Raw genomic sequence first — 10555 nt, 5'->3', positions numbered from 1 at the left:
CCAGCGCCCAGCAGAGGGCCACCTCCCACTTTACCTTCGAGAGTGCAGTATCCCGGCCCTCCTCCGCCTCCAAGACCAGCTGTAGAACCACCGGCTCCGCCGGCGCGAGGTTTGTACACTTTTACAGTGCGTTGATCTTGGGCAGTTACTAACCGCCAAATGTATAGACATGCCACCACCCCCACCCCTGCCGCCAGCTCCAGCCCCTCCGGTGCCCGGACTCCCAAGTGCCCCACCTCCGCCTCCATCCCCTTCAGTGCCCGGCTTTAACGGAGCTCCGCCACCACCTCCCCCGCCAATGCCTGGCTTTGGTACATCTGCTCCACCTCCACCTCCACCCCTTCCAGGCTTTGGCGGGAGTGCGCCCCCAGCTCCACCACCTCCACCACCCCCAGGGTTTGGGGGAGGTGCGCCCCCACCACCGCCCCCACCGCTTCCTGGAAGGACTGATAGTGCGCCGGGCGGGGCTGCTCCTCCGTTACCGGCGGTGGAGGGTGGTAGAGGAGATCTGTTAGCTAGCATTCGTGGTGCGGGAGGAATAAATGCTCTCAAGAAAACACCCAAAGGTCCTGCTGCTGGTGGCGCACTACCGCCGGCCTCCGCGGCTAAACCAAAGGCTGTTAATCCAATGGAGGCATTACAAGCAGAACTAAACAAGAGGAAGGGGAGAGTATCAAATCAAAGTGGTAAGCTTTCCCTGAGTCTTATGATCGAATAATTTGGGCTAACCTCGTAAACAGATGATGAAGACGATGGGGATTGGTAGATAGTATAGGGAATGTTGGTCGTTGCTTGATGTCAAAAGTGGCCATGGACGAGTTTTGTATAGGGGACGTCTTTCGTTATTTTATTCTTTCTCTTTGCCCGTTTTCCTTTTCCCCCCCTTTTGTGCAGTGTAGGATTGCAAAAATGTAAATTTATCACCTGCCCCCCCGCCTTTCTTGTTTCCTCTTCTTTTCTTGCTACGGAGTAATTCATAAATTCAGTGGTTTTTTACGGTTGGATATGAGTCATCTGCTGTGATGAGGCTCTGATCAAGAAAAGTGAATTTCAAGACCATAGGAAGCCCGTGAAACGGAGGCATCGAAAAAGGGGGCTTTAGGGGCCCAACAATCTTGGGTGCAGCTGACTTGTGGCATGTCACTTGTTCCTCAGTCAGGCATCTCAATCGTCGATTTTTGTTGGTGTGAGATACAGTAACGGTCTTGGCGCATATTGGTTGCATAGTCAGCCTAGGTGGGAAAAAGAAAAGAAAAAAAAAAAGATTCCCGAGAAACAATAAAAGCCTTTCGTCTTCACGCCACCTTTCCTCGGACCTTTCTCCTGATTCCTCCTCCAATTGCTATTTACAGCAAACGGGGATTTCACGATTTCTTTCTCGGCAACTCCTGTCTCGAGTTTGACTAGTTCTCGCTAGTCTCTGCTTGAATTCTACACTTGGAATCTGGTTCGATACTCGAGTACATCGGAAAGCTCTGCAAACCCCCTTCCTTCCCTCCACCAAACACAAACATCATGGTTCGTAATATTGTCGTCCTTGGGGGCTCTTCCCACCCCGACCTTGTCAACACTGTCTGTCACCTCCTCGGTATACCTAACGGCCGCATTACACTCTCCAAGTTCGCAGTTGGTGAAACCCGTGTCGAGATCCAAGATTCTGTTCGTGGGAAAGATGTCTTTGTCATTCAATCCGGCTGCGGAAGGGTGAACGATCACCTGGTCGAGCTGCTCATCACCATATCGGCGTGCAAGACGGCATCTGCGAAACGTGTCACTGCTGTGCTTCCTCACTTCCCGTACAGTAGGCAGTCGGATATTCCCTACAATAAGACTGGAGCCCCATTGAGCAAGTCGCCCACCTTCAACGGCGGGAAGAACGATTTTACGTTTGAGAGCAGGCCGGGCACGCCCGGCCCCATGGACTCCCCCGGATTGGGCGTCTCACACGGCGGGTTGGAGAAGGAGCTTAGCAGGATCGCGTTGGATAGGGGTGCGGATGGTGGTGTTAATGGCGTGGATAGGGGAAAGTCGCACCCACCCACGCCCCTTCGAAGGACCAATACTGCGGAGTCTATCGGTAGCGACACTGCCAAGGGGCGCTACAATCACCATCACCAGCACCATCAGAATCACCATGGCCACAGCTCCTCTAGTGTATCTTCGTCGGTGAATGCCAATGAATGGGTCCCGCCAAAGGGAACCGGTTATAAGCAATGGGTTGCCCAAGCTGGGACCTTGGTAGCCGACCTCCTGACCTGTGCTGGAGCCGACCATATCATAACGATGGACCTCCATGACCCGCAGTACCAGGGCTTCTTCGACATTCCTGTTGACAATCTCTACGGAAGACCGCTGCTGCAGAGGTATATCAAGTACAATATCCCCGACTATCAAAACGCAGTTATCGTGTCTCCCGATGCTGGCGGTGCAAAGCGTGCCACGGCCATCGCGGACGCTCTAGGAATGGAATTTGCATTGATCCACAAGGTTGAAAACAACCCTTTCCCTTTTGTTACAGGATCCCTATTACCCCCCATACCCTTGGTGCGTGAGCAAGATCTAAATGTCCCGCAGGAGCGCCGTCCCACACGCATCACAGACCGCCAGAACGCTACAATGATGCTTGTCGGTGATATCGTTGGCAAAGTAGCTATCCTCGTGGACGATATGGCGGACACTAGCAATACCATTACCAGAGCGGCCAAGTTGCTGAAGGGCAAAGGTGGTGCGACCAGAGTGTATGCTCTGGTCACTCACGGTGTCTTCTCTGGAGATGCTATCGATAGGATCAATGCTTCGGCTCTTGATAAAGTTATCACTACGAATAGCGTACCTCAAGACCAGCACAAGAGGTTGTGTGACAAGTTGGTAGTCTTGGACGTTGGTGAGGTTTTTGCAGAGGTTTGCTTTTGCCTTCTACTAACCTATTCGCGTTTCGTGCTCGTAGCGTTAGATGCTAATAGAATGATAGGCAATTAGACGAGTCCACCACGGAGAAAGCATCAGCGTTCTTTTCAGGAACGATTGATTGATCTCTTGGACTACTGCCCCTTTTTTACTTCATTTATTTTCACTGGTTCTGTTTGGGTTGGCGTTTTTGCGGGATAGTTCATGGGTGGCTGGTAGAAATTGAGGGGGTGCCCGCGCGATAAGGGGCAGGGAGGAAGCCTGGCATGAATGGGGATGAGGCTGTGGTTTAGCTCCCGCACATTTGCTGTTTCTGTAAGAACTCGGAATGGCTATTATGATTGCTCGGGGCTTTAATCGGTGTCTTTGTGGTTATGGCATGTATGGTCGCTTTAACACCTACTCGTACATAACTATCACTTGTAGACCTCGAATAAATTCCCATTTTTGACTTGAGAACCCACACCTCGTCGGGCACAACAAAAGGCATCGACCAAAAAAAAATTCCATAGTGGGGCTCTTATCGATAAGGATAAACCCTATCGCCAAGCCTACATCCTGAACCCCGGACCACCAAACCCAAAGCCTACCACGCTCTCTAAAAAGGAGAACGGCTCGATCGCACATCTACTTGAGTACTGGTATCCATCTATCCATCTCCCCACCACCATCACCACTGCTGCCGGAAAAACCAATCATGTCATCCAAAAAGAACGCCAAAAAGCACACCCTCTCAACAGTATCCTCACCGCCACCATCACTATCATCACCACCAGGGCCCATCACATCAAACCCCCTCACCAACGATCCGCAATCCTGGACATCTCTAAACCCCCCACTATCTCCATGGCTCCGCATAGCCTTGCAAACCCTCTCTTTCGAGCGCATGACGCCTGTGCAAGCAAGCACGATTCCCCTCTTCCTAGGAAACAAAGACGTAGTGGTCGAGGCGGTCACCGGTAGCGGGAAAACTCTCTCCTATCTCCTCCCTCTCATTCAACGCCTATCCAGCGCTCCGCGCCGGAAACACAATATTGGTGGGATAGTCATTGTCCCGACGAGGGAATTAGCCGGGCAGATTTTCTCCGTCTTATCCTCTCTATTGCAGTTCCAGCCTCCCTCGGAGACTGGATTGAAAGCGCAGTTGTTGCGTGGTGGCGAAGGCAACACCCGAAGCGACTTGCAAGCCTTCCTGCGCGACGGCCCGAACATTCTGGTGTGCACGCCAGGCAGGTTGGAGGAGTTACTAGGGAGTCGATATGTAGTCGTTTCTGGCGAGACCTTTGAAATGCTTGTGCTGGATGAGGCAGACCGGTTGCTGGATTTGGGGTTCTTGGAGGTGCTTGCGCGGATCATGTCCCGTTTGCCGAAGCAGCGGAGGACCGGGCTTTTTAGTGCTAGTGTTACGGAGGCCGTGGTTGGGGGTTTGGTTAGGAGTGGGCTTAGGAATCCGGTCAAGGTCGTTGTGAAGGTTAAAGAGAGGGAGGTTGAGAGGAGGGTCCCTGTCAGGTACGCTTTATCTTTCCCTCTACTCTCTGCGAAAACGAAGCGCTAATGGTGCTGCAGCTTGGAGAACAACTACATAATAGCAACCCCTCCTTCCCGCTACCCACACATCCAACACATCCTCACTACCACCACCCCACAACCCCAAAAATCGATAATCTACCTCCAAACGTGCGCAAGCGTAGACCTACACATAATCCTCTTCCGCCTCTTCATCCCGAAAGAATACACCCTACTCCCCCTCCACGGCCATCAATCCCCTCCCCAGCGAAAGCGAAACTTTGCCGCTTTCATAACCTCCACAACCCCCACCATTCTCCTGACCACCGACCTCGCCGCGCGCGGGCTAGACATCCCAGAGGTAGACCTGGTCCTACAACTCGACCCACCCACTGACCCAAAAGTCTTCCTCCACCGCTGCGGGCGCGCCGCACGCGCTGGCCGTCGCGGTCGCGCCATCCTATTCCTATCACCGGGGCGCGAGGAGGAGTATATTTCCTTCCTGTCTATAAGAAAAACCCCCGTCACTCCCTTCCCCTCTCCCTCACCCTTAGAATTATCAAGCACAACGAAATCCATAATAGAGAAGTTTAGAAAGAAAACAGCGAGCGATAAAGCCCTCCACGATAAAGCGCTGAAAGCAACTGTTAGCCATGTCCGCGCTTATAGCAAGCACGCCACGGCCAGTATCTTTCGCGTACAAGAGCTGGACTGGAAAGGCCTTGCGGAGGCGTTTGGCATCCTGTGGATGCCAAGGATGCCAGAGCTTAAGGGGGTGAACGTGGAGTTGGGAGTGGAAGGGGTGGAGAAGGGCGCGGTCGGGTACACGGACAAGAAGCGCGAGGCTGCGAGGCTTGCGAAGATCGCCGAGGGGGGAAAGGTGCGGAAGGGGGAGAGGATGAATGAAGCTTGGAGTGAGAAAACGAGGGGGAAAGCTATGCGCGAAGTGCGCAGGGAGAAGCGCAAAAAGAAGAGGATCGCGGGGATGTCTGATGAGCGCAAAGCAAGGGAGGAGGAGTGGAGGGAGTTGGTGGAGGAAGTCAAGAAAGTGCAGGCAGAGCGGGGGCCAGAAAAGGCTGGGGATGTGGGGGGTTGGTTTGATGATATGGCTTGATTAATAGTTGACATTATATAGATATGAAAGTTTAATTGGCATGCTGGTAATATATTTGCAAAGCCCCATAGATGAAAAAAAGTGCGAGTGACAAGATATGATTAGTGACAGTTTATACTGATCGATCGCAACATGACTTAACCACACACCGCAACAACAGAGACAAGAGATGGACCGCCCCCCACCCATGCTAAGCATAACCATTTCGTTCAATCCATCAAGCCAAAGAGGGGGCGAAAAACAAAAAGAAAGGGAAAAAAAGTACAATAACAAAGCAAAATTCAATACCGTCTTGGTTGATCCGAAACCCAAACCCAAATCCAATCATGATATCGTGACCTTCTCAACAAACTAATTTCCAAACGACAGACAAAAGCTTCCTTCACCCATTCACTCCCAAAAAAAGAAAAGAAAAGAAACAAAAGAAAAACTAATAAAAAACCCCCGAACCCGTATGAAGATAATGTGAATCCGCATACCTCCCGCCCCCACTCATGCTCTTCCCCCCGTATCCCCCCCAGGTATCGCTACGGCCTCCCTCGCGCACCCTCTCCCTCTCGCGCTCGAGCTCCCTCCTGCGCGCGTGATCGCTCTTCCGTCTGCGCCTCTCCTCTTCGTCATCTTCCCTCATCCTCTCACCCTTGATAACCCACTCCTCAGCGCTGTCCGAGTCATCCGAGATCATATGTGAACGACGGCGGCCGCGACTGCTACCGCCGGAACGAGAGCGCGAAGGGGGCACGGGTGCGACGGGGCGGGAGGTGTAGCAGTATGCCGAGGCGGACTTGCGTAGGTGCGGTTCCCGGTAGAGTGGGGATGGGGAACGGCGGGTGTGGTGGCGGGAGGAGGAATGGTGATGCGGCGATGAGGTGGAGGAGTGGTGGTATGGGGAAGAATTGGAGTTGTGAAGGTCCGAGTACGAGGAGGAGCAGGATGATGTAGGGTCAACTGTCATTGGTGTGGAAGCGTAGCGGGCGGCTCGTCCATAAGGAAGAGTTGGTGAGAGTTCCTCTGGCTGCATGTGGATCGCTTCGGGGATTAGTGTTGCCGTGCCATTGGGATAGACCGGGACCACCGGTGTCACGAGGCCGTTCTGGCTCACGTATGATACCGGATATTCCCTCCCCCGCCGGCTGTGGTTGCGGGAGCCATGGTGGTGCTCCGTGTCTGAGTTGAAGGGCTCCACGTGGTGAGTGTGTGCATGGTGGCCATAGTGGTGTGTAGTGTACGAGTCCGCTGGAGAGATTATTGGCGGTACTCTGGCATACAATCCTTCATCCACCACTTCCTCCACTGTAGCCCTATGCCTGCTCCCACTCTTCCTGCTCTTTCGCTTCGACTTACTGGATGACGTATGTTGCTGGTGTGAGTTGCCGTGATGATAGCCATTCCAAACCGGTTCCTCCGGTGGTACAGCTCCAGGCACAGGCATAGCAGCGGCGGCGGCGGCGGCGGCGCTATCAGCCAGTGACTTCTTCTCAAACATATCATCGTGCCATTTCACCGTCTCCTCATCCGGCTTGGAAGGGAAAGCTCCATTCGGAATACTCTTGGGAAACAATTCACCCGTTTCAGGATTAGCCAACTGAAACTTCCTCACAGCCTCCTGTAGGTACGGGACGTGCTCCTCCGGATCCAACAACAACTGGATAGTCTGCCATATCGCGAACCCTCGAGGGGTGAGTGCAGGGATCGACGGTGGAACAAAGTCATCGTCGGGTATCGGTTGTAAAGTGTGACTGCAGCCTAGCGTTGTGTAAATGCCCGATAACTTCTCGGCTGGAGTTCCAAGAAAGAGCTCTGCGAACCCCCCATTGTTAGCCATCACAATACCTTAGGGCCCCGATCGTACGAGCGATAATATTACCGTCTAAGTCTCCACCGACTAATCGGTAGAATCCAGAGATCTTTTCGGGTGTAAGGCAATGAATGTCTCTCGGCTCCAAGCAATCGATCTACAATTCACACAAGCAAAAATGGTCAGTTTGCCGAACACAAGAGAACAGCAACACATGCGCAGCAGTCGAATTTTTCTCGACAACACAAAAGAATAATGGAATAATAGAATAAACCCACAATATAATTTGCAATGGAAAGTAGTAAATTCCGGAATAATGGTGTCGGTTGAGTGGGGTGATCTGACGATATTAGGTAGCCCCAGTACTGTCCAGGATCCACCGACGGTGGTTGCTGCTGCTGCTGCTGCTGTTGCGGCGGTGACATTTTAGGCCGAAATCTTCTCCTCTGTATCAGCTCCAGCTCTTCGAATTTTCTACGCTCGAACCAGGAGTTTAAGGGTTCTGGTGTGGATGCGATGGGTGTTAAGACGAAGTCGTCGAGATTTGTATCGGTTCGCAAAAATGGAAGCGAGGGCGGTGCGCGCTTGGAAGTGGTGCAGGCAAGGCGGAGGGGAGGCGAGGGGGCGGGGTGGTGGTGGTCTTTAAGGCGGGTACTTGTATGGGAAGGGTGATGATGATGATGATGCAACCCAGAAACAGGGACCTCCTCGTCCTCAGCAACGGACCCAAGGCAGGCGGTTGTGGAAAAGTTGTCCAAGCAAGGGGACGTTGGCTGACTGGAACTCGACGAGTGAGAGCGCGATTTCGAGCGAGTGGTATGAGTAGGCGATGAAGGGGTACGAGGGTGAGGATATGAGGATGAGTTCCTGTAGGGGTTTGAATAGGAAGCGAAGAAATTCGGAGGACCACCACCCCCGCCGCCATGGCTGTGATGATAACCAGGACCGTGACCGGAACCAGAAACAGGGCCAGGCAGGAATCGGCCATGGCCCTGTCCCAAGCGGGATGAACGAGAAGTGAGCATAGAAGATTATCCTCTTCCCGTTCCTCTTGCCCTTCACCTTCCTCCAACGCTTGATGTTGACCTGTAATGTTGATTGATCGAGTTCCTCTTCTTCCTCTTCCTCTTCCTCTCTCCCCCGGATCCGGATAATTTCCCCTTTTATCGTTGTGGACTCTTCTCGTTCGCTCCCTTAAAATGACGAGCTCGAACTGCTTGTTTCTCTTTCTGCCATTCACAGCCTCAAACTCGTATCGGAAGCTCTAATTTTCGCTGTTGCTGCTACTCCTGCTGCTCGGACTCGTTCCCATTGTAGGAGTCTCACAAAGGGGGAAAAAAAAAAAACATCAATTATTCCGGTCCGCCAGACGATTTCACACCGGCTAGGTACTTCCCATAGCTCTCTCCTAAAACGACTCGTTGGATACTGGACTACTAGTACATGATAGAGTAATCTCTCTTCCGTCTTCAAAGTGACCTGCCTTAACAGCCTACTGGTACCCACAACTACTGTATCAATTCCGAAAGAGTACATACACACATACTATACACATGAGGTAAGTTAAGACTTTCCAAAGAGTGAAATAAAAACTCCCGGACAAGATACAAAGGTAAATGTACTGTACGGGTACAGCGCAGTACTGTATACAACAACTCCCAGGACCAGCTCTTGTACACCTAGAAAGAGGTATTGTTAGAAAAGAGGGGCTGAGGTGTGACTGCAAAAAGCATCGACTGGATGGATGGAGAGGAACCTGACACGTCTTGTCCGATTGCCCACTCAAGCAGGTTTGCATCGAATCCATGCAAGGCCAGCCCGTTGAGCATTTCTCCCTACTTATGGAACGAGTCCCGTATGATTGAGCGCTCGTACACAATACCATCTTGCTCGCTTTCCTTCTTTCCTTTTCCTTCTCTCCTTTCCCTTTTCTTCTTCCCTGTGCTCGAGTACCGTACGCCGCCATTAGGAGGGGTTTTGCGAACTCTTTCTTTTCTTTTTTTCCGCTGCGCGAGCAAAAATTTGACAACCGCCGGTGGAACTCTTTTTCTTACTCGAGTGCAAGAATGGCGTAATACAAATTGAAAGGGGAGGGAGGAGGGGGAGGGAAGTCAAGAAAAGCACATATACTCCTTCTACAAATCATTAGTAACCGCAGTAAGTCAATGGACACAGCCAGCTAGATATGTGCTCGAGTACGAGTACAGTACCAGGAGAGTAGGTACTCGGGCCGCTTCTCTGGAGCTGACCTCGGCAGCCCGAATGCTCGGACAGTAGACTACGATGTACTACGACAGTGCACAAGTACATGCAGTATCATACAGCACGACACAGTAGCAAAAGCCACCGCCCGCTACACCGCCACCAGCTGAAGCCCCAGAGTAAGATACTTTTTTTAAATTTGCGAAAAGCTGCTTATGTATGATACACGTACCAGTACAATCATCATCACTTCCGCATAAGCTCCGCTCCGTCAAACGGCCTGTCAAATCCTTCTCCTCAGTCCCTTTTCACGCGAATGAAGGCGAAGGTCCCTCCGCGGTAAAAAAGAGTTAATTCTATCTACGTTATCACGGGCCTGCTGAGCGAGAGCTTTTCTCCGGATCCCCTCTGCCGCACGGTCACGGTGAGCCTGAAAAGGTGGCATAAGTTGACCTTATTCCGGGGGGCTGCTGGCCTTAAGGGGTTCGGGGTCAAAGCCTTTCCTCCCTTTCCCTCCCGCATTTCGCCGCAAATCATTCAGGCGGGGGGGGAGGCACCTGGCACTGTTGCACCCTGATCTGCATTGAGAGGTTTTTTTTTTTTTTTTCCTGTTTGTTTGCAGCTCTGGTCAGGAAGACCAAGTATCCGGAGAGCTACATGATATCGTAGTTTCCAGTAACTTTATGTGCCGGTACCTTTTGTGTATGATACGAGCACTTGGCCGGAACGAAAATCATCTCGTACGTTGGGCGGGCGGGTATCGACCGACATGGCCTGGCTTATGATATCATAATTTGGAACTTTCAGCTATTTTAACTGTAACTCAACTTCTTCCTTGCGCCTGGGCACACGACAGTGGTGTGGAAAGCGTGAGCACTGCAATGCACCCGCCGCGAATCCGTCATATGCCATGTGAAATTAAATGTATCAAAAGAGAAAAGAAACAGTACGGTCGTGCAAAAGGATGTCGCGCGTGAAACCCATGGACGCCCGCGACTACGCCACATCCACTGCGAATTTGTCATGAG

The 10555-nt window shown here is 52.0% G+C and overlaps 4 protein-coding genes; 3 read left to right on the top strand and 1 right to left on the bottom strand.

The window, feature by feature from the left end:
* GSTUM_00010426001 (uncharacterized protein) overlaps positions 1 to 940 on the top strand; it is a 2570-nt gene extending 1630 nt beyond the window's left edge. Inside the window, exons 3-5 of the mRNA XM_002841277.2 lie at positions 1 to 109; positions 168 to 686; positions 741 to 940. The exon at positions 1 to 109 is cut by the window's left edge and continues 189 nt beyond it. Coding sequence (XP_002841323.1) covers positions 1 to 109; positions 168 to 686; positions 741 to 766 — 654 coding nt within the window. The 3' untranslated portion in view covers positions 767 to 940.
* A 382-nt stretch (positions 941 to 1322) lies between these two features.
* GSTUM_00010425001 (uncharacterized protein) lies at positions 1323 to 3366 on the top strand. XM_002841276.2 has 4 exons: positions 1323 to 2069; positions 2145 to 2487; positions 2575 to 2901; positions 2972 to 3366. Exons 1-4 carry the CDS (start codon positions 1516 to 1518, stop codon positions 3026 to 3028), a joined length of 1281 nt encoding a protein of 426 aa, XP_002841322.1. The 5' UTR covers positions 1323 to 1515; the 3' UTR covers positions 3029 to 3366.
* Positions 3367 to 3490: 124 nt separating this feature from the next.
* GSTUM_00010424001 (uncharacterized protein) lies at positions 3491 to 5608 on the top strand. XM_002841275.2 has 2 exons: positions 3491 to 4416; positions 4474 to 5608. Exons 1-2 carry the CDS (start codon positions 3605 to 3607, stop codon positions 5525 to 5527), a joined length of 1866 nt encoding a protein of 621 aa, XP_002841321.1. The 5' UTR covers positions 3491 to 3604; the 3' UTR covers positions 5528 to 5608.
* A 5-nt stretch (positions 5609 to 5613) lies between these two features.
* On the bottom strand, positions 5614 to 8350 carry GSTUM_00010423001 (uncharacterized protein; the record flags this gene model as incomplete). XM_002841274.2 has 3 exons in its annotated part: positions 5614 to 7327; positions 7395 to 7482; positions 7604 to 8350. The coding sequence occupies 3 exons, from the start codon at positions 8348 to 8350 to the stop codon at positions 5958 to 5960; spliced, it is 2205 nt and encodes a 734-aa protein (XP_002841320.1). The 3' UTR covers positions 5614 to 5957.
* Positions 8351 to 10555: the final 2205 nt, after the last annotated feature.

This window comes from Tuber melanosporum, assembly GCF_000151645.1.
Source record: "Tuber melanosporum whole genome shotgun sequence assembly, scaffold_7, strain Mel28".
Classification (NCBI taxonomy): Eukaryota; Fungi; Ascomycota; class Pezizomycetes; order Pezizales; family Tuberaceae; genus Tuber; species Tuber melanosporum.
The sequence above is the reverse complement of the archived record's forward strand: the minus strand, read 5'-3'. Positions and strand labels throughout refer to the sequence as shown.